This window comes from Hemiscyllium ocellatum, chromosome 29 (assembly GCF_020745735.1).
Source record: "Hemiscyllium ocellatum isolate sHemOce1 chromosome 29, sHemOce1.pat.X.cur, whole genome shotgun sequence".
NCBI lineage: Eukaryota > Metazoa > Chordata > Chondrichthyes > Orectolobiformes > Hemiscylliidae > Hemiscyllium > Hemiscyllium ocellatum.
Genome location: NC_083429.1, coordinates 45,815,899 through 45,842,060, shown reverse-complemented (window position 1 = coordinate 45,842,060; position 26,162 = coordinate 45,815,899). Strand labels below are relative to the sequence as shown.

At 40.3% G+C, this 26,162-nt stretch overlaps 1 protein-coding gene across 4 annotated transcripts in view; it reads right to left on the bottom strand.

The window, feature by feature from the left end:
- sik3 (SIK family kinase 3) overlaps positions 1-26,162 on the bottom strand; it is a 302,157-nt gene that overhangs the window by 19,012 nt on the left and 256,983 nt on the right. For 3 of the 4 annotated variants that reach the window (XM_060846766.1, XM_060846767.1, XM_060846768.1), the window contains 10 exons: positions 25,347-25,456; positions 24,182-24,338; positions 21,862-22,017; positions 20,984-21,057; positions 19,096-19,239; positions 13,063-13,225; positions 7,179-7,298; positions 5,301-5,401; positions 3,490-3,605; positions 2,302-2,665 (listed from right to left, as the gene is read on the bottom strand). In XM_060846766.1, coding sequence (XP_060702749.1) covers positions 2,302-2,665; positions 3,490-3,605; positions 5,301-5,401; positions 7,179-7,298; positions 13,063-13,225; positions 19,096-19,239; positions 20,984-21,057; positions 21,862-22,017; positions 24,182-24,338; positions 25,347-25,456 — 1,505 coding nt within the window. The remainder of the gene's footprint in view (positions 1-2,301; positions 2,666-3,489; positions 3,606-5,300; positions 5,402-7,178; positions 7,299-13,062; positions 13,226-19,095; positions 19,240-20,983; positions 21,058-21,861; positions 22,018-24,181; positions 24,339-25,346; positions 25,457-26,162) is intronic. The other variant, XM_060846769.1, reaches the window with a different exon arrangement.

Sequence of the window (26,162 nt, the reverse complement as noted above, 5' to 3'; positions counted from 1 at the left end):
TCGACTTTTTCCTGAAAAAGGATGGATGAGAAAATGCTGGCTTACTTAGCAACACCTATTTCCAACGAACAATAAAAGAACTTGTTCATTAATTTTAAGACTTCCAACCTTAAAAAAAACCCTTCCAAGACTCAGCAGTATAACAACTATTCAGCAATCAAGAGGAGAGATTTTGAACAGTGTTTCAGTACTACCTTCAAACAATTTTCCTTCGTTCTTACTATGTAATGCTGAATCCCCCATTAAAATATGTGGCAAAGCAACATACCACTGGCAAGTCTAATCTTGATTTTGACTCAGTTGCTAGGAGGTAAATTGAAATAGCTTAAGAGCATTTTTATTTTCACTCTATTACTGAGGAAGCATCTAGCTTCCATTCAATGTCTCACCTTAACAATGCTATTACAATTGGAAACTAGAACCAAAGAACAGTTGCATTAAAACTCATCCTGGCATTGGAATGCAAGGATCCCCAATATTTATTGAGGCAGGATTTCCAACTGGCAGCAAGGAGTTCTGGTCCCAAAATATTGTACCGTTTTAATACCAAGCTTTTCATTTCGAGCGTGATTGCTTCTGGAGGCTAGCCTGATTGACTGACTGGAAACTTTGGGAATACAATGGCAAAAAGCATAGCCCCTCATGGTAAACAAGCTGTTGGCATGCACAGAAAATGGTTTGGAGGCTAGGGGCATATATTGGGGAGAAGATGTTAAATGTCTGGGAGGTAGATAAGGAAGTAGGGATGAATCAGCGATCAAAGATGTCATGTTGGGGGTGGGACATTCAACTGGGGTAAGGATTGAAAGGAAGCCAGCCTGTTCCTATTGTCCCACAAGCAGTGCTGGAAATGCACTGAACTCTTCTATGCAGCATTTGTTTCTGTTGCATTTAGCAACACTTTCGAAATCCAGTTGGTCAGGGTTAAATTTAAAATGGAGCTGAAACGTAATGACTGCAGACAGTCATATGGTCAATCTGCCACATAGGAACAGACTGGTTTCATCACCATCACTACCTTCCACAATGCATCTGCCAACCCCTCCCAATCTCTCCCTCATCCATGAGAACACGAAATGGCCTGTTTCAATGTATATTTGAGACCGAGATTTTAAAAAAAGTTTTACACCCTGCCTTGTTTAAGGGGTTAATATTCCCCACATATTTTCTGAATAATCATGTCATAATTTAAATCACATTAATAAATCACGAAGCATCCAGTGCTACTTTGATGCTAAAATTTGAACTTTAACTTTCAGAGGTGTTAAAAGAACAAAAAACAATTCGGAATTATCAGTCAGGTTCACAGAATGACACACCTGCAAGTGTTGAAAGCTACATACATTAATACAGTCTCCTGTTCTTTGCAAATCAAATACACATGTATACACGCACTACATCAGTTTTAACTGAGTAAAATGGATTACAGGTATTCTCTCAATCATTTCCCAAGGCTGTTCTGACCAATCAAATATGGTCAACCAGGAATACAATTGAAACAAAGCTCGGTAGTTAATGTCAGTCATCATTAGCCAGTGTTTTTTTTCCAAAGCAACACCTCTGGCCTTTAGAATCCACTTGCCAACCAATCAGCACTCCCCTCTCATATAGTATGAATGTTTTCCTTTTACTTGGTATTTCTTATAAATTTTCCTGTAAGATGAAAGGCTTCAACAAAATCTCTTTTCCTATGAACATTCAAATTCTGTTCAAGCAAATTGCTCAAAGCCATCCATTAATTAAATTAATACAAAACAAAGAAATGTGGATGGTGGAAATCTGAACTCAAAACACTAACTATTTCTCTCCATAAGTGTAACTGTGTTACTCCATTAACTTCTCAAAAAACTTTCTTGATCGATATACTACTTTATCACTGTGAATAAGGTGGCAATATAACATAAAGCAAATTTACACAAATCATTGTTGTGGTTCTGTTCACCGAGCTGGGAGTTTTTGTTGCAAACGTTTCGTCCCCTTTCTAGGTGACATCCTCAGTGCTTGGGAGCCTCCTGTGAAGGCTCATATTTCACAGTAGATGGTGATATCAATTTGAGGTTCACTATTCACCAGTTTAAGCAGATAACTTAAAAAATGTGATTTTACAGAATTATGAGTAATGGGGTCATTTAAAAAAATTAACGTCATATTAAAACTATGGTACGAACAGGTTTCCATTTGATATAAAGATATATATTAGACACCTTGGAGAAAAATATTCTATTTTGTACCACACCCAGATTCTGAAGATGTATAGACCATCAATACCTAGTAATTAGGTTCAAGCATAATCAATCTTACCTGCTTGTCTCTGCACTGTCAGCACTCAGTTGTTTTGCTAAGGCTCTATGCTGTCCAAGCCCAAGAGATGGCATGTGCAACCCTCTCTGTTGTAGAGGAAGATGATTGCTTGGACTGATGATTCCACGGGGGTGTGTGGCGTGCAATGTCTGCCCAGCACTTTGAAGCAAGTTATTGCTGAGCATGTCTGTTGGCTCTTGGACTTGGATTGTAACTTGCTGCGTTTGTGATTGCTGAGACAACCCGGGTTGTAAATTCATTCGAGGCAGATTAATGTTTGGGGGTGGGGGACTATTGCTTGGCTGCTGGAACAAAGCATGTTGGGATGTTAAGCCTTGAAACTGAGATGGAGAAGAAACACAACCTAAGGAATTAAGAACAAACAAACATTTCAGGCATGTCACAATCTAGGGACAATATCTAGCCCTTTAAATAGTTCTAGCAATCCACTTATTAAATAGGGAACATTTCTTTGCAAATAAAGTTTCAAAGAGCTGAACAATAACTGTGAATCCATAAATTAAATAAAACAAAATACTTTTGCACACAACGTCTGGGGGGAGAGAGAGAGAGAGAGAGAGAGAGATGGACAAAGAGGGAGAGAGAGAGAGTGAGCAAGGTAGTGAGAGAGTGTGTGTGAGAGTGAGAGAGAGTGTATGTGAGACAGAGAGGGAGAGAGAGTGTGAAAGTGAGAGAGAGAGAGAGTAAGTGTGAGAGTGAGAGTGTGTGAGTGAGAGAACTAGAGACAGAGAGAGAGAGAGAGAGACAGAGAGAGAGAGAGAGAGAGAGAGAGATATTCAGTAATCAACCTGTGAGATCGCATTATAACATGCCTTCTGTAGGAAAGTGGGCTTGGACCCAGAGCCTCTAGTCAGAGATAGAGACCCTACCAACAGTTCCACAAGACAAGATCTTGCTACTCTGCATCTAAAGACAATGGCTTGCAGCAACCCGTGAAGCCACTTGCTGACCCGGACAGTTCAGGTTAGGATTACTGAATGTAATGCTAAGTATTGACTAGATCCCAAACAGCATTTAACAAGCATATCAGCTTGGAGTGACCTTGATTTTGACAAATCCATTTATCAGCTTCAAAAGGTAATAATCTATAAATTGAAATCATAAAAGTGCAAAAATTATTTATACTGGTTAATCTTGGTGTCCAAAATTAGCATGGAAAGTGCTTACTGCTGGATTGCATGATGGCCGCGGTGCCAGGAGGAGGACTATTATTAGATTTGCTGAAGAGATGATTGTTGGGATGGTTGGGAGGAGGACTCGATTGTTCATGCTGAATTTGTAACCTACAAAATGAAATATTTTTCAGTGTTACAATTTGGAGGCAATTACGGATAGTTTCAAATATCATCACTTTTTAAAACTGGAAATAATGCTTTTCATTAAAAACTTTTCAGTAACCACGATCCTATTTAATAATAACTCACCATAAGTTAGCCACTTTTATAAAATTAGTTGAAATTAACAAACTCGTGTGATACATAGCCACAAGCTAATCAGTGCTGAATATAATAGGTTCTGAATATGTCGCCTGACAGGCTGTGATTGCTGTATTGGGTGATGAGCTTATAAATTAATATAATAATGTTCTCAGTGTAATTTAATAAATATTTCAGAAAATGCAGTTCTAAGAACACTGGTGTTACTCCAGATTAAACAACGGAAGTATTAAACATGCTTCTCAAGGCTAAAGACAACGATAGCAGATACATTGGCAGGAAAAGGAGGGCAGAGTCACAGAGATGTACAGCACAGAAACAGACCCTTTGGTCCAACTCGTCCATGCTGAAGATATCCTGAAACTAATCTAGTCCCACCTGCCCATATCCCTCCAAACCCTTCCTGTTCATATACCCATCCAGATGCCTTTCAATGTTGCAACTGTACTAGCCTCCACCACTTCATCTGGCAGCTCATTCCATACATGTACCACCCTCTGAGTGAAAGAGTTGCCCCGTAGATCTCTTTCATATCTTTCCCCTCTCACCCTAAACCAATGCCTCTAGTTCTGGACTCCCCCACCCCAGGGAAAAAAAAACTTTGCCTATATACCCTATCCATGCCCCTCATCATTTTGTAAACCTCTATAAGGTCACCCCTCAGCCTCTGATGCTCCAGAGAAAACAGCCCCAGCCTGTTCAGCCTCTCCCTATAGCTCAAATCCTCCAACCCTGGCAACATCCTCGTAAATCTTTTCTGAACCCTTTCAAGTTTCACAACATCTTTCCAATAGGAAGGAGACCAAAATTGCACGCAATATTCCAACAGTGGCTAGCCAATGTCCTGTACAGCCACAATATGATCTCCCAACTCCTGTACTCAATACTCTGACCAATAAAGGAAAGCATACCAAACGCCTTCTTCACTATCCTATCTACCTGCGACTCCACTTGCAATGAGCTATGAGCCTGCACTCCAAGGTCTCTTTGTTCAGCAAAACTGCTGAGGACCTTATCATTGAGTTGTAATCTGAGATAACCTTCTTCGCTGTCCACTACACCTCCAATTTTGGTGTCATCTGCAAACTTACTAACTGTACCTCTTATGCTCACATCAGAGATCCCATCGTGGTTCAGAAGTTGTGGTTCCATGTCAGAGTAGGCACCTGACCAGGGGTGCGTGTGTGTGTCTGTGTGTGTCTTCTACACTTGGAGGAGAGGGGGGTCTCACAGAGAGGCCTGAGGGTTCTGGATTGCCGTAGACATATGATAGAGAGATTAAATTGACATCCTTGTTAGGCCTGAAGAAAATGCTCCCTCTCCTTCTGATCCACAAACAGTGCTGTAAAGGTCCTTATTTTATAGGTTCAGCCCCACTCCTTCCCTTTAACTGCTGCGTTTCCTTGAAGCCAGGATATCCAACCAAATATCGCTAAAGTGATGGCATGGAGCCTCAAAGTAATATTTAAATATATCAAATGCGCTTATCATGTGCCCACCCAACAAATAGTACAGACTGTGTTATACTTGCAAATTATTCACCTTTGCAGCTGGTGGGTAATGAATGCTGGTTGGTTTTCCACATGCTGTACCAATGATGCAGTTGATAATGGAGGTGAAGGTTGAGGTGGTCGAATACATTCCTGTAGCCAGTATGTGAGACAACATGGTTAAACAAAGTCAAACATATTGATTTACTGCCATGGCCTTAAGGAAATTGCTTTCCATTTTACTTAACATTTGTAGTGAATTAAAATTATAATTATATAATTCTGAAGACCTTTTCCACTTTACTGACTTCTGCTGGGTTGCAAAATCCACTGTTTTGAACCCTTGTAGAGTTTGAGAGTACAATTTACCAGTTGTTAGCGTCATTTCATGAATCACTGGTAATCAGAGTGACAAGCAATGACACTGAATATTGAGGGATATGCAACATTTAAGAAGAATAGGAAACTGAGTAAAGGTGGAGGGATAGTACTCTAAAACAAAGATGACATTGATGCAATAGAAATGACTTTGATTCAGGAGGTAAAAATATAGAATCTTTTTGGGTGAAGATGAGGAATAGTTGGGGCAAGAAGTCATGAGTGGGGATATAGTCTACAGGCCTCTAATAGTAACCACAAAGTAGAATTAAACATACAATAAGAAATATTCAGTGCTTCTGATAAAAGGAAGACAATAATCATGGATGATTTTAATATACATACAAGCTGGAGAAGTCTGAATGACAATTCTAGATGTGGAGGAGGAGTGGTACAGTGAAGGGCGGTAGGTCAGGGCAGATGAGGAGATTAACTTGGCTAGAACATGTGGAGGTATCACTCCCACTTCTCCTCATCCACAGTGTCATAAAGCTTATGGATTCAGCTCTGTTTCTTCCTTTAAGATGTCTTGTTTCCCAAGGGCTAGGAAAGTTCAATTATATGTGGTTAAAATGAGGCACACAGCCTCGTGATAACACTTAAATATAAATCTGCCCATCATACACCCAGCTGACCATAGACATAGTAACCTGGATGGTAAGTTCAATACAGTTTCTTATAGTATTATGTTCTGAAATCAACCGAAAACAGGTTATATTAGGCTCATTGAGTAATGAGACGATTAACTAATAACTACAGATAAAGGCAGCTTGAGGATGCAGCCATCACAATATAATTTAATTTTAGGTCTTGTTTGAAAGAGACAAGGAGGGTTTAAGACTATTATTTTAAACTTAAATAAGGGCTAATATGTGAGTATGAAAACTGAGTTAGCTGAAGTGAACTGAAATACTAGAAAAAGCATGTAACTTTGCAAAATGAGTAGCAGAACAGATGATTTCTAGGTCAGGAAAGGTTCCATCATACGAGGAAGTAGAAAATACAACATTTCTATTCGAGAAAGGAAGGAGGCAGAAAATATTAAACTATAGACCAGATAGCTTGGCCTCTGTGTAATATATTTCATGATAATCAAAATTATTCAATAATTCAAATTGCAGCACTAAATTCTTATTTTGTTGCAGGATTTATATTAATTTATGTCATGAAATAATTCAATAATACTAACACAAAACATCTGAATTATTGTTCACAAAACAATTTAAACCCAATTTACAAAAATGTAAAATGAGGGCTAACATATGCCTAAAACTGGCTGATCTGACCAGTTCTTTACACACCCATATGCTTCCTAGTAATAATTATTGTGTTGTTCCTTGATAAATTACCTAATCAATTAATTCCTCACTTCTACAAGACAACCAAAATCCACAGAAACGTTTTTTTAAATATTTTGATTGGGGAGGTAAAGCATGCCTTCCAGATTTACGTTAATTTTAGAAGAGGAGAATACTGGATCACTCTTAATCTTGCCAAAACAGTGCACACACTTAAAGCAAAACTGGTATGTCATTGTAAATGATTATCCTACCTGAATTTGTTGGTGGAGAATTTGTTGCTCTTGTTGGTAAAGTATGTGTTGTTGCTGTGTTTTCTCAAATATTTTTTCATCCATGGCATTTCCATACATCTTTTGCAAATGTTCACATTCCTAATCATACAAGTAGAGTTTAATAGTTGTCACTTAGAAGGCCAATTATCAAGGCTTCTGAAATATTACTCTAAGATCCAGGTCGATAGAGATCCAAAATCAGAAACACTGTTTATGAGGCGAGGCAACTAGTGTGCATTCTTGACAATTTTTTGTAAGTTATTAGATAAACCATGCATCCATCAGAAAACATGTATTAAATGATTACTTTCAGTGAAAAATATAAATAGCCTGCTAACTGACCAACACACAGAATCAAAGAATCCCCACTGTGTTGGAGAAGGCCATTTGGCCCATCGTGTCACATCTATCCTATTGCTGCAACCCTACATTTACTATGGCTAATCCAACTAGCCTACACATCCCTGGGGACTATAGCAATTTAGAGCAGCCAATCCACCTAATCAGTACATTAAGTGGGAGGAAACTAGAAGAGATGGAGGAAACCCATGCAAACTGCAAATGTGTTGCTGGTCAAAGCACAGCAGGCCAGGCAGCATATCAGGAATAGAGAATTCGACATTTCGAGCATAAGCCCTTCATCAGGAATAAGAGAGAGAGAGCCAAGCAGGCTAAGATAAAAGGTAGGGAGGAGGGACTAGGGGGAGGGGCGATGGAGGTGGGATAGGTGGAAGGAGGTCAAGGTGAGGGTGATAGGCCGGAGTGGGGTGGGGGCGGAGAGGTCAGGAAGAGGATTGCAGGTTAGGAGGGCGGTGCTGAGTTGAGGGAACCGACTGAGACAAGGTGGGGGGAGGGGAAATGAGGAAACTTGAGAAATCTGAATTCATACCTTGTGGTTGGAGGGTTCCCAGGCGGAAGATGAGGCGCTCCTCCTCCAGCCGTCGTGTAGTTGTGTTCTGCCGGTGGAGGAGTCCAAGGACCTGCATGTCCTCGGTGGAGTGGGAGGGAGAGTTAAAGTGTTGAGCCACGGGGTGATTGGGTTGGTTGGTTCGGGCGGCCCGGAGGTGTTCTCTGAAGCGTTCCGCAAGTAAGCGGCCTGTCTCACCAATATAGAGGAGGCCACATCGGGTGCAGCGGATGCAATAGATGATGTGTGTGGAGGTACAGGTGAACTTGTGGCGGATATGGAAGGATCCCTTGGGGCCTTGGAGGGAAGTGAGTGTGGAGGTGTGGGCGCAAGTTTTACATTTCCTGCGGTTGCAGGGGAAGGTGCCGGGGGTGGAGGTTGGGTTGGTGGGGGGTGTGGATCTGACGAGGGAGTCACGAAGGGAGTGGTTCTGCCCCTACTTCGATCTCTGTCCCCGCCCCTAACCCCGCCCCCAGCCCCAGCTCCAGCTCCAGTTCCACACCAGGTCCTAGCTCCCAGCCTTGCCGGATTTTCACCATCCCTCCAGATCTCCCCCTCTCTGAGGATGAAAGATCAGTCCTCAGCAGGGGCCTCACCTTCATTCCCCTACGCCCTCGGATTAATGAGTTCAACACGCGGCGAGATATTGAACAATTCTTCCGCCGCCTTCGCCTCCGTGCATACTTCCACAACCAAGACTCCCGCCCACCCTCTGACGACCCCTTCTCCCGCCTCCAACACACCCCATCCACCTGGACACCCCGTGCTGGCCTCCTACCTGCCCTCGACCTCTTTATAGCCAACTGCCGCCGTGACATTAACCGACTCAACCTGTCCACCCCTCTCACCCACTCCAATCTCTCACCCTCAGAACGTGCAGCCCTCCACTCCCTCCGCTCCAATCCCAACCTCACCATCAAACCCGCAGACAAGGGAGGCGCGGTGGTAGTTTGGCGCACTGACCTGTATACCGCTGAAGCCAAACGCCAGCTCGCGGACGCCTCCTCTTATCGCCCCCTTGACCACGACCCCACCTCCCACCACCAAACCATCATCTCCCAGACCATCCAGGACCTCATCACCTCAGGGGATCTCCCATCCACCGCCTCCAACCTCATAGTCCCACAACCCCGCACCGCCCGTTTCTACCTCCTGCCCAAAATCCACAAACCTGCCTGCCCCGGCCGACCCATTGTCTCAGCCTGCTCCTGCCCCACCGAACTCATCTCCCAATACCTCGACACGGTCCTGTCCCCTTTAGTCCAAGAACTCCCCACCTACGTTCGGGACACCACCCACGCCCTCCACCTCCTCCAGGATTTTCGCTTCCCCGGTCCCCAACGCCTTATCTTCACCGTGGACATCCAGTCCCTGTACACCTCCATCCCCCATCACGAAGGACTCAAAGCCCTCCGCTTCTTCCTTTCCCGCCGCACCAACCAGTACCCTTCCACTGACACCCTCCTTCGACTGACTGAACTGGTCCTCACCCTGAATAACTTCTCTTTTCAATCCTCCCACTTCCTCCAAACTAAAGGAGTTGCCATGGGCACCTGCATGGGCCCCAGCTATGCCTGCCTCTTCGTAGGATATGTGGAACAGTCCATCTTCCGCAACTACACTGGCACCACCCCCCACCTTTTCCTCCGCTACATCGATGACTGTATCGGCGCTGCCTCGTGCTCCCACGAGGAGGTTGAACAGTTCATCAACTTTACTAACACCTTCCACCCCGACCTGAAATTCACCTGGACTGTCTCAGACTCCTCCCTCCCCTTCCTAGACCTTTCCACTTCTATCTCGGGCGACCGACTCAACACAGACATCTATTATAAACCGACTGACTCCCACAGCTACCTGGACTACACCTCCTCCCACCCTGCCCCCTGTAAAAACGCCATCCCATATTCCCAATTCCTTCGTCTCCGCCGCATTTGCTCCCAGGAGGACCAATTCCAACACCGCACAGCCCAGATGGCCTCCTTCTTCAAGGACCGCAGATTCCCCCCAGACGTGATCGACGATGCCCTCCACCGCATCTCCTCCACTTCCCGCTCCTCCGCCCTTGAGCCCCGCTCCTCCAACCGCCACCAAGACAGAACCCCACTGGTTCTCACCTACCACCCCACCAACCTCCGCATACAACGTATCATCCGCCGCCATTTCCGCCACCTCCAAACGGACCCCACCACCAAGGATATATTTCCCTCCCCTCCCCTATCAGCGTTCCGCAAGGACCACTCCCTTCGTGACTCCCTCGTCAGATCCACACCCCCCACCAACCCAACCTCCACCCCCGGCACCTTCCCCTGCAACTGCAGGAAATGTAAAACTTGCGCCCACACCTCCACACTCACTTCCCTCCAAGGCCCCAAGGGATCCTTCCATATCCGCCACAAGTTCACCTGTACCTCCACACACATCATCTATTGCATCCGCTGCACCCGATGTGGCCTCCTCTATATTGGTGAGACAGGCCGCTTACTTGCGGAACGCTTCAGAGAACACCTCCGGGCCGCCCGAACCAACCAACCCAATCACCCCGTGGCTCAACACTTTAACTCTCCCTCCCACTCCACCGAGGACATGCAGGTCCTTGGACTCCTCCACCGGCAGAACACAACTACACGACGGCTGGAGGAGGAGCGCCTCATCTTCCGCCTGGGAACCCTCCAACCACAAGGTATGAATTCAGATTTCTCAAGTTTCCTCATTTCCCCTCCCCCCACCTTGTCTCAGTCGGTTCCCTCAACTCAGCACCGCCCTCCTAACCTGCAATCCTCTTCCTGACCTCTCCGCCCCCACCCCACTCCGGCCTATCACCCTCACCTTGACCTCCTTCCACCTATCCCACCTCCATCGCCCCTCCCCCTAGTCCCTCCTCCCTACCATTTATCTTAGCCTGCTTGGCTCTCTCTCTCTTATTCCTGATGAAGGGCTTATGCTCAAAACGTCGAATTCTCTATTCCTGAGATGCTGCCTGGCCTGCTGTGCTTTGACCAGCAACACATTTGCAGCTGTGATCTCCAGCATCTGCAGACCTCATTTTTTACTCGAAACCCATGCAAACACAGGGAGAATGTGCAAACTCCACACAGACAGTCAACCAGCATTGAACCGGGTCCCTGTGAAGCAGCAGTGCTAATCAGTGAGTCACCATGCCATATTGCAACTATACTATGGTAAGTTCCACTCCATAGGTTGTTTTGGCTTTATTAAGTATTAGCAGGCAATCATGCAGGTGACCTGCAAGGTATTGTTAAAACTGTTTCTATTCTCAACTTCAAACATCCTATGACAAACTGTATGAATCCCAAGAGCTCCATAATGCTTAGGTTACGTCTACACTTTATAGCTCAAATACACATGGCAACTTTTACGAGTGACATACACATATTGCCTACCCAAACATCTCACTACAGTTTTATCTACTCACATTCAGACTGAGGCAGTAATTACTCAACTACAATAGGCTTCAGATCCAAATGAAGCCTCTTCCTAACTGCCACGTGTCATTGGTATAGTGTTCTGGAAATCAAGAGCCTTATTCCTCCAGATGTCACAAAAGTTAAACATTTAATAAAAGTACATACAATTCCCCAGTGCAGTAGGGATTTTAGATCCAGGTTGACGGGAACCAAAGACAAGGTTTCTGTACTGAACAGGAATTACTATTAAAATAAATAGATTTTAGCTACAGGTAAACAATTATGAACTATCAACCTATAACTCTACTAGTTAAAACTCTAACCTCTTATAAAACTCCTTCAACACACACAGGCATAAAAATCATTGGTGCTATAGATGGAGGGAGAAAACTGGGAAGGCAGTTTAATAGCTTCTTTCCACAGAGCTTGCTGAAATGAGCCCTTTGGCTAGGCTTGCTGCTCCTCCCAACTCCTTTCTTCAGGTACTTCCACTTCTTTACAGGACATAGACAGTTCTGATTCACAACGTATAAAGCCTCTGACTTACTCCTTAAAACTAAAAATTTACAATGATTTATGAGGGAAAATAAATTTCTTCAGGCTTTAGATATTTTTAAACTGCTAAATCTCATTCTGTACACATTTTTTTGGCCAGTCTATCTGCAGATAAACATTCGCTGCTGGTTGAACAACAGTATAAATAACACTTACAATTAGTGCTGGTAGCTTGCTTTCAAAATGTGCAGCAATACCTTCCACATTCCTTGCTTTATACAACAGTAAGTTTTTAAAACAGTCCTTTCCAATTTAAATCCACAATCAAAATTACAGAAAATATAAACATACCATCTTTAGACTAGCAAATTTCAATTATGGAAGAAGATCAAAAATCAAGCTATATGACAATAACAGGTAGGTTGAGGAATAGTTCCCATTATTGGTACCCCAAAGTGAAAAATCCTGTGTTGGGTTTTTCTTTGCTCAGATAAGTATTAAAACAGTATTAGGAGTTGGAACATTTCTTGTTAAATTGCCATTTTTGCTCTGTCATCAACTTTTTCCAAGAAATTATCAAAAGGAGTAATCACACTCTCAGTCCAAATGGCAGTGGATAAAACAGGACAAAAACAGAAGTGATTTTCAAAGGTAAAACAGCAACTACAACAGCTTTGTCCACCACTGCTTCTTTCCTGATGCAGCCAACAATTAAATCTGGAATCGTCTTACAATGAAGTTTGCTTCTGTGATCCTGAGGTGAGCTTCCCAGTGAAGCACTTAAGTTAAAATAACTAAAAAATAGTTCAATAAATAATAAAATATTGTTTAACATTAAAGTGGAAACATTAATCATATATGGCCTTCTTCAGGCTCAGAAGATGCTTTTATGATAGGGATAATACACTTTTCTCATTAGACTTGCCATCTCTGTTAATGGCCAGTGAGAATATTAAACTGTACTTCACAGCTTTAGATACATTTTTCACTCTGCCTGACATTTTCATATCAATTCTGTGAAATACTGTAGTACCTGCTGTAGTTGTTTTATACTACTGTTGGTGGTTGTGCTTTTCTCCATTTTCTCCAAATGGGCTTTGAATGCTTGGATGCTAGCAGCACCATCTGAGAAACGGCGAACTGGAGAGAACCTTTCTGTCGGAAGGTGCAAGGTATTGGGGTCTTTGTAGCAAACACTGAAATAAAGCATAATTTTCAAACAAAGTGTCCTCTGCAACTGCAAAAATTAAACTGTACTATACTTTTTTCTTCTCAAATTCTAAGTTAACTTTATTTCATTCAGTTTTTGCACTTCAAAATATGATAAGCTACCTCAGATTCTAAAGAGGGTCTTTCCACATCCCAAATATATACTACTGCAAATTATTCACAACTTCTCTACTTATTTTCCTCTAAGTGAATTTATATGAACCAATTCAAGAATGGATAGAAAGAGCTATGTAACAAAAAGATTATTTCTTAAACAAAGTATAAAATTCTTTATAAAATTCATTTCAGGAAGGATGCAAAGGCTTGAGAGAAAGAGGGTGCTGAAAATATTTGCAAAAAGTAATTCAAGGGATGAGGAACATCAGCAATGTGAATAGGTTGGAGAAGCTAGGGTTTCTCCCCATAGAGAATGTTGAGAGGAAATTCGATGAAGATGATCAAAATTATGAGGGATCTAGATTGAGAAAGTGAATAGATAGGGGCCTTGATAGAGTAGATAGAAACTGTTTTCATTGGTAAAACAATCAATAAATAGAGGGACACGGACTTAGGTGAATCAAAAAGCCCCCATGCTAACATATGGAAGAACAACTAAGTGCTGGAGGAGTTCAGCATCTGTGGAAAGACAAATGGAATTCACATTTTGAAATCTACATGACTCTTCTTTAGGTCAATAGCTGGAAAAGATTTTTTAATGTAACAAGTGTTTAGGATCTATAATACACTATTTTAGGGTCTGGTGGAGTCAGGTCTAATTAGGTCTTTCAAAAGGGAATTTAATAAACACCTTTAGGGAAGACATTTGTTGGGCTATGAGCAAGAGCAGTTTGTGGGACTGCTCAGTTGCTTTGCAGAAAGCTATTTCAGACATGGCAGGCTGAAAAGCTTTCATCAGTTCTGTGATTCTATTAAATCATTTATAGGGCCCTTTTCCCAGCCAAAGTGCAGGAGTAGAGTAAATTGAAAAGAAGTAGGACAAGGGTTCTTTGCAAAGAAATGCTTTTCAGGATCAGTTTCCTTATCTAACTATGTCATTGCAAGATTAAGGTCCATGCACTCTATTACGTCAAGCATTTAAAAAAATGGGCAAGTATTTGAATAAAATGTCGGGTCAAGCTATTTTATATTAGGAGCTAATTTTACATGCAAAAATGTTAGCTTCAAATGGCAAAATAACTTTTTTTGTCATTTAAGGAAAATCATAACTAATAGCTCAATTTAGGAAACTGAACATAATTAAACTAACCAATTCTAAATTAAATAGCTATAAATACACATATAAACTATCATGTGTTTGCTAATGTGGAAGAGATCTAAATATTAATAGTCAAAAATTAATCTCTCTCTACAGTATGTCCTTTCATCTGTGTATAATACAACTATAACTCATGTATACAGCTTGTGCATTAGAGTTATAGGTCTTACCAATTGTAAAAACTTAAGGTTCTCAAGAGCTATCCTTTTCTTTCATCATGGTAGCATGGTAATTAAAGGTCTTAAGGAACATTAAGTTCAATGTTATTATTATTTCAGTAGAAACCAAACATAACCATTTGATAATTGATTGTCTTTATTTCATGTAAATATTAGGAAACTAATTTTAAAATACAAGATGCAAACAAAGTTTTAGAAAGTGCCCAAAATCTAGCCAAAATTTTTTTTTAAATTCCTAGCTGAATGAAGGGTATAGCATTTTGCATCAAACAAAATACAACTTTTTTTTTCAAACAATGCTTCAAAAAAAAAACAACTAATGCCTGGATTGTTTCCAAACGTTCTGTGAAATCAGCAATAGAATTCCAAGTTATAACACAACCATTGATTTGCACAGAGTCAGCAACTTACTGATACTAGCAGCTTCTGTATTTGTGTCACTTATCTCCAAGACTGAGAATTCCAACGTGGCAGTAACCCTGTATTGCTAACTGATCCAAGCTTTGATAATATAATCAATAGTGTTTGCAAATTTACATACATTCGGTATTTAGTTCTGTCAATTTGTTGCAAAAGGTTATGCACCAAGGATTAAAAATAATCTAATAGTTAAGAAACATCCAAAATAATTTGAAGTTGCAGGGTGTGAGTTAAAAATATAAAAGCAATTTGTCAAATTTGAACTGATTTGCATGGATAGCTTGGTTTGAAAAGTTGCAAGCATTTCACCACGAAATATTTCTAAATACATATGAAAACCTTTGTGCATTGTTGTTTCAAGTAAAACAAATAGGATAAACCATGTGCCTGAGATTGGAGATCTGTGTTTGTGCCTGAAACTTTTTCCAGGGAAGCAGCTTATTACTCACAGAATTTATAGTAGATTAGTAATATATTAATAATTATCATTAATGATTAAGGTAATGCTAACTGACATTAACAATATTCATTCACAGTTTAAAAATGGCAAAATTTAAAGGCAGGATTTTCCAATTTTCCCCGACTCAATGTGGTGGAAGGAAAAATAAAATCAGGTAGATAAGGACTAGAGTAATACCTGTCCCCGAGCAATTATGTTGATGGTCAAGCTGGTCAGGCAGCATCCATGGAGAGAAAGCAAGTTAACATTTCAAGTCTAGATGACTTCATCAGTGCTGACATCACGTCAGCTCTGACAATAAGTCACCTTTACATGAAATGTTAGCTTACTTTCTCTCCATGAATGCTACTTGACCCACTGTGATCTCCAGCATTTATTGTTCTCAGAACAGATTCCAGCAACTGCAATAATTTGCTTCTCCATGGTCAAACTTCCTGCCCCGCCACTAATTACGCCATCATTAATCGATCATTTAAAAGCTTCAACCCATCATCAGCCCAAATACCTCATTCCTGGCAGGTGAGAGAAGTGGCTGTCTTCATAAATGGGAAAGCAGGATTGCTTGTCTGATTTGTTTTTAGGGTGCGTGGGGTGGGAGGGGGAGAAGAGAGAGAAAGATGTTCCACACATACCGCAATGTGAAAGGGAGCAAAGGGGTGGTCATTTAAAGTCAACCCTTTGCCTCAAACACCTCCCTCTCTCCTTGATCTTACCTTATCATTGGTCCTGGTCTTCAGGGCTGCTGCAAATCTGGACCTTGGATGCAGCTGCCAGTAGATGCTGGCATCCAACTTCAGGCAGGGTGAGACATCTCAACCACAGCACCTGATTGGTCAAGAGGGTCACCATATAAGTGCCTGATTGGCACTTTGCCTGGCAGGCTTTTTTTGCTCTTGGGGACAGAGCGGTGTGGGAGTGGTAGGAGGCCGGAGAGATTTTTCTATCACCTTTTGAAATGCCCACCCTCATATTTAGAAGAATGAATGAAAAATCCTGTACTTTGTGTATATTAAACATAGCGAGTTAGAATATATGTTTAGAGAGGGTGCAGTGTAGACCATTCTGTTGTCTATTCCATGTACTGGTACCTTTATAATACTATTTCATAGCTCTGTTGATTTGCTTGAAACATTTGGAGTCAATTTTCATAATGAATGATGCTATACTTATTTCCCACTTCTGCAACCCACCCATCTAATATTTTTTTCAGAAGCTATCCATGCCACTAAACAGGATAACTGATCCATTAATCCACGGAACAAATCAACATGTGCTATTTCTTCCCTAGCCAATAGTATGACCAAAAAATCTTGCCTCGCAACATCTTTTCCTTCCCAACATTAGGGGTAAAAACAATTAGTGACTTCACAACCACCATGGAGAGTTATTGTTTGGTAGGAGTAAAAGAGAACCCAACATATTGAAATAATAATTTGTTTAGTGAATGAAACAGAACCACCAACCCTACAACCCCAGTCATTTACTTCTTGACACCAGCTCCCTCCCATAAAGTTAATACAGAGGTACCTCGATTATCCGGATACCAATTATCTGAAAATCAGATTAGCTGCAGGAGATTTCGAGGTCCCGACAGAAACATTGCATCAAAGTCATGTGTCCAACACTGTGCGGGTCTTCTCTTTGTAGTGATTAAACATGCTGCCAAGAACAGTCCTGGACTGATGGGAGCACAGGCACTGTCTCTAAATAACTGACCTCCCATCCCCCCTTTCTCTCTCTTCCCACACCTTCCTTGGAGTTCTACACAAGTGTGTACCCTAAACCCCCGTTCTCTACATAATCTCTTCAACATTGTCCTGTACAGGGCAGAGGTGTCAAAAAGTTGCAGTAAAAATTTGTGTGTGCGTGTATGTGTGCGTGTACGCACATGCTATTTGAAGGCTCCCCCAAAAGGCAGTAGCTGCAGCAGTAATCTTGTTGTTGTTGTTCAGTCCGGCTGTCCTAGAGAGGGTACGGGGGGGAGAATGGGGAAGGGGTGGTGTTGGGCAAGGTTTGGGGGTGGTGGAGGGGACGGTCTTGGACCATGTTTTTTTGAGATGGGGTGGGGGGGGGAGGGCGCGCCACGGTCGAGTCGTGGGCAGACGAGGGTTTGCGTGCGCTGTGCTGCTGCTAGTCTCCTGAACAGGGAGCAGACTTTATAAATAACACTCTGAGCCCCAAAGGAACGGCATTGAATCAATTAACCAAATGATCGATTATCTGAACGAAACAGTGCCTGCTCATCTAGTTTGGATAATCCAGGTTCCTCTGTATCTCCTGGCTTTGCTGTTCCTCATCCAATCCCGCCCTATTTCACCTCTCTTTCTTCTACTTTCCGTACATCTTTTCCTACATTCTTCCAAATTACACACAAAATAAAAACATTTTTTAAAAAGGATTTAAAAGACAGGGAATAGTTATGGGCTTAAAACGTCATTCAACAAATAGTTTAAAATGAATTTCATCAAAATTTCAGCACAGAAAGAAGTCATTAAACATACAGTGTCAGTGCTCCACCTACAAAAAAGGTAGATCTATACCTACGCTTTCCCATAACTTTTATTTTATTGTCCCTATGTATTAAGTTTATTCTTTTAAATATTATGACTAAACTGTCTTCAAATAATCATTTGTCATGACATACTTGGTATCGCTTTCACACTTAAATCAGAAGGTTTTGGTTCCAAATTCCACTCTAGGACTTTAGTGCAAAACGTAGGCTGAGGAAACTGCATTTTTAAAGATGCTGCCTTTCAGATTAAATATGAAATTTTAAGTGGATGCAAAAGATTCTAACACATCATTTCAAATGCTTAACCCTCAATCAATATCAGAAAATGGTTATTATCTCACTGTTGTTGGTGGGACCACAGTGTGTACAAATTGGCTACCATTACATTATAACAATAACTGGACTTTGACAGTATTTCGCTGACTTTAAAGTGCTATGGACATCTTAAGATCATGAAACGTGGTTTTAAATGCAAGTGTTTTTTTTTCTGTGATTACCCATTTAATCGTTTCAGAATTCTTAATTCCTTCTGATCTTCCCCTTTATAAGATTTGTTTCATGCATTTTTTTCAAAATGGTAAAATACTTTGTGAAATCTATGCACCTGAATTATATGGGTTCAACACTTCTCCAGTTTAAATATGTTTTCTGAAAGAAAAGGTGGTTTGGTAACTTGCTTTCAGTCACAAGTTGTTAGGAACTGGTTGTGGGTAATCTGGGACCATTTAAACAGTTCCCCAAGACTCTCCAGGAAACTCAGGTGGAACCGAATATTTGGACTGTTGCCACAACTGCACTGTGCAACATCCACCTTCTTTGCGACTTAAGTAGGACAAGGTTTAAAAGCAGAAAGGCAGATAGGCAACAGCACAGGTTAATTCCTTTCCATTTCTCATGGGCACAGGAGATTTTAAAAAAGGTCAAAATAATTTGAAGTGATCACTCTGGAATCTGCACATCTGCAGTAGTTCAATTCTAACATCTGAGGTTTCTGTGCAAAAGCCACTCACCGGCTGTGCTGCTCAGGGTGAGGAACCCAGGCCCGTGAACGGATTGCCTGTTGCTGTCCCAGCTGCCTCTGCAAATCTAGGGGGACCTCAGCTGTAGGGTTGGTCATTGCAAGGGTATGGCGTTTAGACCTGTTAGCCAGATACCTGCAACACAAGTGTATATTTAAGTTGAAATATATTTATGTGAGATAGATACTATGATACTAATGTCTAATAATTAGAAGATTAGGATTAAATTTTATTTAGTTTTACAGTGCTTATTTTGTTTTTCTAAATGTGACATTTATTTTTTGTCTAAGGTTCTTAGTATGCAAAGATAGATTCCCAGGTTACTGACTGCTAATGGTGAGACTGAGTAGCATTTCACCCTTCTCACTGGGTCAACTCCATTCTGTGAGAATTCTGATCATGAATCTGCACCAGAAAAAGGTAGTAGCAAGTATTATCATCAATAGTTTTTGCTCCTGCTCAAGTTATGTTATTTTTGCTCCCAACTGCAAAATAAATGCTGCACTGTGTTTATGTAGTAAGAGACTAAACATATTTTAGCCAAAAGAAAGAAAATTGATTCTTCGAAATACAAAGACTTTATCTATGGTCAGACCCTTATACTGCACCACAGAACTCAAATTCTGCCTTATAGAACACGTCGGACATCCCACCACCACCAAGCCTGTGTAAACTAATCTGATTCATCTGCATCACAGATAATGATTTTTAACATAACACATCTTTATCATGCTAAAATACCAGCTAGACCTATGAACAGTTATCCTGTGGTATTGTTTAGGATAATAAGGTACTAATTGCATTCTGTATAACAACAACAACTGTGCTATACCACGCAATGTACAATAATTGCATTCACCAAGATAACTTGTTTCTTCTATGGTTCTAGACTAATGATTAAAACACTAAGCGGCCAATATGCATGGGTTGCTAGTTCGGTTGGTAGCGGTATCTTTTGTCACTATGTAGATAGTTTAAGCAAATCATAACGCTTATTTGTGCAACAATTATGTAAGTGATTCATGTACATTCTGACAGGTTGACTGTGACACTGCGGACACATTCAAAGCATCAGGCATATCAAATATATGGCTTTTAGTCAAGCACAAATTTTGACATGGATATTTCTCCTTTGGGAATAACTCAATTCACTACTTGTATTCTGATAGGTTTATTTTTGAATTTTTTTGAATAATGGTTTCATCCTTGCATTTCAACATAGACAGTCCACTGGATTTCCCAATTCCTCTTCAACCACCCATCCATTTCATAAACATCAACAACTTGTATTTAAGAAGCATTAATTACATAGGTGCCTAGAACATAGGCACTTCACAGAGGTGAAGTCAGAACGAAAGTACTGAAATCAAGTTAAGAAAGTTGAGATGTGATCAAAAGCCTGTTCTAAAGGTAAGCTTTACGAAGGGTCAAGGTGAGGAGTTGAAATGGTTTAAAGGGATTTCAGAGACACAGACCTTGACATTTGAAGGCATAGTTGTCAATTACAATGGAGGTGAAGGTAATAAAAGTCAAGAAACAGGAAGGGGGATTCCTTTAAGGGATTTAAAAATATGGATTAAATATTAATAGGTTGCTATGATCAGGGTGCTGGGTGAGGAAGATGGATCCCGCTATATATCCCTCGCACAGGTCAGATACAGGCAACTTGGCCTTGAATGAACTGCCATTTATGGAATGGAGAGGCCAGCCCAGCTTGGGAGGTGGCAAAGAAACAGTTTTAAGATGCTCAACACCAAATCAAAGATAATACAAAAGGTTGAAGTAGGTACTTGCAATTCTAAATGTATGCCTTCTTCTGGGGCTAGCCTGGAAATTGAAAGAGATCAATAACAAAAATGTCCCTGCTACAGTTACATACCTCTGCACAGCTTCCTGGTCTGGCTCTCCATCTGAGCTCTCCTCATCTACTGGTGTGACAACTGGCACAGCATGCTGTTGGGAGAAGAAGCAAGTATAACACTATCTACAAAATAAAGATGATGTATAGGGTATGGAGGAACTACAAAAGAAAGACAAGGATAAGCACTTAGAAAGACAGTGGGCAATATTTTTTGAAAGGGAATATTAGCTGAAGTGACTGTATTGTGCAGTCATGCATGCTTAATTACTGCATTGGAAATGGTTGCTGTATGCACATTAAGGATTTGAAACAATTCTGGCTTCAAAGTTACAGCTATTAACTGGAAGTAACATGAAAACTAAATTATTTTACTAAGTTTAAGATTTAATATCACAATTGTCCAATAGATTGTTTGCTGGTGAGAGGAGAAAACCAATGCTGGTCATGACTGGGACCACACAGAACAAGCTAGTCTTGCTGGAAGTTCCTCCTGTTTAACATTTCTTTAAGATCAAAATACAAGAGAGTAAAATAGTGATTCTAAGTGCTGTGCTGCATAACAGCATTAAAAGTTCATGATCATTCATGGTTCTTAGCAAGACAAGTTCCTATCACCTAACTGAAGACACACAAGCAATGTTGGGCTTCTCTGTACAGGGATGAAAATCTCAGACATATCAGTAGTCTGCCCACTAACACATCTCACTGGATGCTCACTGTCAGCTCTATCCTGAAGAAAACTATGTGGTCAGTGGACTATAAGCCAAGTTGAAAACATTTTTATGTTCTACAAAATTACCAACTGTGTATCAATATAATTCATTAAAAAAGAACATTTTATTGGCACTGAATTGGTGCTGATTCATTGCATGGTTGCATATTGTGTCACTACTTACTGGATTCATGGTGACTAATGGTGAAGGACCTCTTGGACGTTTTAGTAACTGTTGAGCATGTAATTGAATGTTGGCTCCGCCATCGGAAGCACGGCGACCGAGTGGTCCCATACCATTTAACAACTGTAGAGTTGGAGGCTGAAGCAAAGATTGTTCCTGAGGAGGACAAGATAAAACTTTAGGAAGAAAATGCAATACATAGCCAAACATTGCTAAAATCTTATTTCCTGACTGGTGAAATATTTCTGCCTAGTTGTAACAGCCTGTAGATACTTTACTACTATTTTCCCCTTAGAATCCTTTTCAAAAATTCAAATTCTCATTGTTGAATTTGAAAATGTATTCTTATTCAGTTTCACATTACCTGCACATTATCAGCACCCAGGACAAACTGAAAGGAAGTGAAAAATCAACAGCTGTGCACACAGTACATCAATCACTCATAACATTGCTTATATTTAATCAAGCGGTATTTCAGCTGTTTGTTTTATCTGGTTGCAAAGGTTTATAGTGCCCTCTCAGGAACAAGCAAAAAAATGCAGGATTTCTTATATGACTGCCTTCTTTTAAAGGTGGTTGCTTAGTTACCTCTAAATGAAGTAGGAACATCAAGCATGATTTCAGCAGCATTAATTAAATGAACTGTTCAGCAAAAACAATTAATGTACACATATCGATGATGGGGAGAAAAGTCAAAGGGAAAAGAGAATGGCATTCAAGAAGAAGACATGAATGGAAATGTTTACATTTATTATTTTACATAACAGCTGCATTTTGTTATCTTGGAATAAAGTGTTCCTGATATTTGACGAGCTTTGTGATGGAAAAATTTGTATTCAAGGTCATTGTGTGGGTACTGAAAATATGAATGAACAGAAAGTTTAAGACTAATTTAGCAGTGTTGTTGTCAGCAAAACATTATCTAACAATGGTTTAAAGAATTGGATTTGCATTGTGATATATCCCTAATTTTTGCAATATTGTGTGATTTTCCTTTCAATATGACACTATTCTCAATATAATTGGTTAATCATAGTCCGTTTATCCCCTACTTAGAACCCTTCTTCCTCACAGGGATAAATTCCTGTTGAGAGTCATGAAAGAATAATGGACCACCCCTATCATCCCTTAAATGGCTACATAAAGTTTGTCTCAGAACGGGAAGGCCACTATTTGTCCTACAGATTCTTCACACTGTTCTTCTCCACACTCACCTCTAATTATGCTTCCTGTGGAGAGAAAGGAAGTGTCAAATTCCACCCATAACGTCTCTTGACACTTCAATGCATTTTTCAGGATTCTTTTTCTACAACCGAACTATTTCACTAACAAGTACACATGTTGTATTCTGTTCCCAGAAGATTTCTTTAGACAAGCCCTCAGGAATTCTGCTTCTTGGACTATGTGTCGCATTCAGAGTGCAGAATTTTTTACTTAGTTGAAACACATCATTTATTTAACAAGCTATAGGTGATGACAAAGTGAATTTTAAAATTACATGTGTTTACAGTGGAGCGTCACCTCATGAGAGAACACGAGAATATTAGACAGAGTTATTTTGGAAACTCATAATCAATCATTTTAATATATTAAAAATTTTGGAAGGTCCTAACTACATTCCAGTATAAGGTTTTAACAGGTAAAGCTCCACACTAAAAGTACAATAAATTAGTATCCTTTTTATGGCCCTTTAGTTTAATGAAGTTGTGTTTGTTATATCTCTAGTTTACATTTACATACACAAACCTGTACATATACTTGATTTATGGGAGGAAATAGCACAATGGTAGACTAGACGAGACTAGAATTTCAAAACCCTAGGCTAAATCTTTTGTGGACAAGGATTCAAACTGCATTATAGCCAATGCTGGAATTTGAATTCAATAAAAGTCTGGAATAAAAAAGCTTTCTAATGATGACTGTGCAACCACTGTCAATTGTTGTAAAAACCCATTTGATTCACTAATGCTCTGTCATCGATCCCTCGTTTGGCTTACATGTGACTCCCAGCAATGCTGTGGTCAACTCGGATTAGAACTAAATACTGGCCCAGCCAATATGTTGCCTGAACAAATAAAGAAAATCTGGTCATGCAACCACCTTAATCTTCTAATTGATTTAAAAATGTAAATATTCCTGATACATTTTACAATTTTTATTTGGACACTCTGCAAATACCTGCATTACTTCTGGGTTCCTGCTAGAGGCAATGTTGAAGTATTGATTTGCTCAGAGGCATCACCAGCAGGAACTCAGAGATACCTTAGTTAAATTTTAAGTTCCTAATTGATTAAATATTTTGTAGCAGGAACTTTCGTACCTTGTACTCCAACTGTGTGGCTGGCTGCAGGTTCTGCGTAGGTAGCATGTTCTGCATTAGATTAACATTTGGAACAACCTGAAGGAAGGGAGCCTGAGGCATGACACGTGGAAAACCAGGTAGGTGGTATTTCTGCAGATCTTCTGTAACTTCAGTTCTATATCATAAAAACATTTAAATTTATTAAATTGTTAAATTTCCACCCATATTTAACCCCTCCCTCTCTTCCATAGATATTGGTCATATTTTGCATTGTTGCATGGCAACTCTGGTTTTCTGGCCTGATATTCTTGATATGCAAGTCTAAAAGATTGACTGTCAGCATGATGTAGAAAAATGGAGAGCATGATGGCTTGACCTTGTTTCTTGCTTAACACCTATATATGTTAAACATTGCAAGCAAAAGTCACTTAATAAGAACTATGGGGCAAGAAAATTACACAATTTCTCCATAGTTCAAGATTGCTGAAGTCAGCTTTAATATATCCATCATTATTCTGGCAGCAGACTCAGATCTGATATTGAAAACTGAACTTCCTTGGCACTTGTGCCTCACTTGGTTAAGCCAAGTTATGTATTTATCCAATAAGCTATTAGGGAAGCAGCTAATCTGTAAAGTGTTCTAGTAATGCAATATTCAATCCTAAAATAACTGTGTGTGAAAAACTGCACTCCAACACAAGTATTTAAGTGTGTCTAACACTTGTTGCACTCCAGTACATTTCCAACCGCTGACAGTCACCAAGGATACACATTGCTCTCTTCCCCAACACCCATCCCCAATTCCCTAATGCCATGCAATTGTTACTTTTTACATGCTGCTTTTCTGTCTCTCAACCTCTCCAGTCTGAGCATGCAAGTTATATTGAGCACAATAGCATGACAACGTCAAAATCAATTCCGTATTTTTCTAACATTTACTGTTGGGTACTGTGTCTGATTGAAACGAAACAAATATTATAGAACATCATGTCACTTTTCCACCATTTCAATGCACATGTTGAAGACTTTTACAGTTCTTACAAACAGAGCCATTTAGCACAGTTACAATTTGTTGATTTCCCTAATATCTACGCACAAGTATGTGTGAAACAAAAATGATGCTTGCATCCACAAATGTTTATGCTGGATATGTAAGCAAAATTGTCACATTGATAACACTAACCTGGGATCAGCAACGCCAACAGTATGTCTCCTCATGGACAGGTATCGTGCCAGTGCCTCTGGTGATGGTTCTTCACCTTCATCACTATCTAGGTTCATATTGCCATCAGTCTAGGAAGGAAGACCAACATCACAACTAATGAACAGAATTCATTTTAATACTATCAAGTCACTGCTAATGCTATCCATCATAACTAAACCATCCACACAAATTGAGTTTAAATAAAAATTTAGACATTTTGACTAAGAAATATTATGAGATCTGTACGGTTTAGAAATCAATGTTTGGCAAACACTGGAACAATAGGTACTGGATAAAAATGATGCAATTAAATTAATGTTCATCAGGATAGACAATGGAAGAACTAGCAGTGAAAATCAAATGACAAAACATATGTTCCAATCGCAAGCCTGGAAAACATCATGAGTTCACAATGCTACTTAGAAGGCCACTATATAGCAGATTTTAACAGAATAACTAACTTAAGTAACCCACAAATACTATGTTGGCTATACTTTTCGAAGAGATTAGAATATCACAGGCAGCAAAAGTTTTAAAACCAAAAGTGATGTAAATACTTTCTGCACAGAAGGAAAAGTGCTGAGGCAATGCTTCATGGTCTAATTTCAGTTAGTAATTGTAATTCAGTAGCAGCACAATAAAATATACACAAAAATATCTCTGCAATTAACTGCAGGATTTAGAACATTGACCCGGCAAGGCATTTTACACATGTAATTTCAACTGAAATTTCTATTAGTGGATTTCTTAGGTTTTGGGACAAATTATCTTGATTTTGGTTGGAATCTACACTGT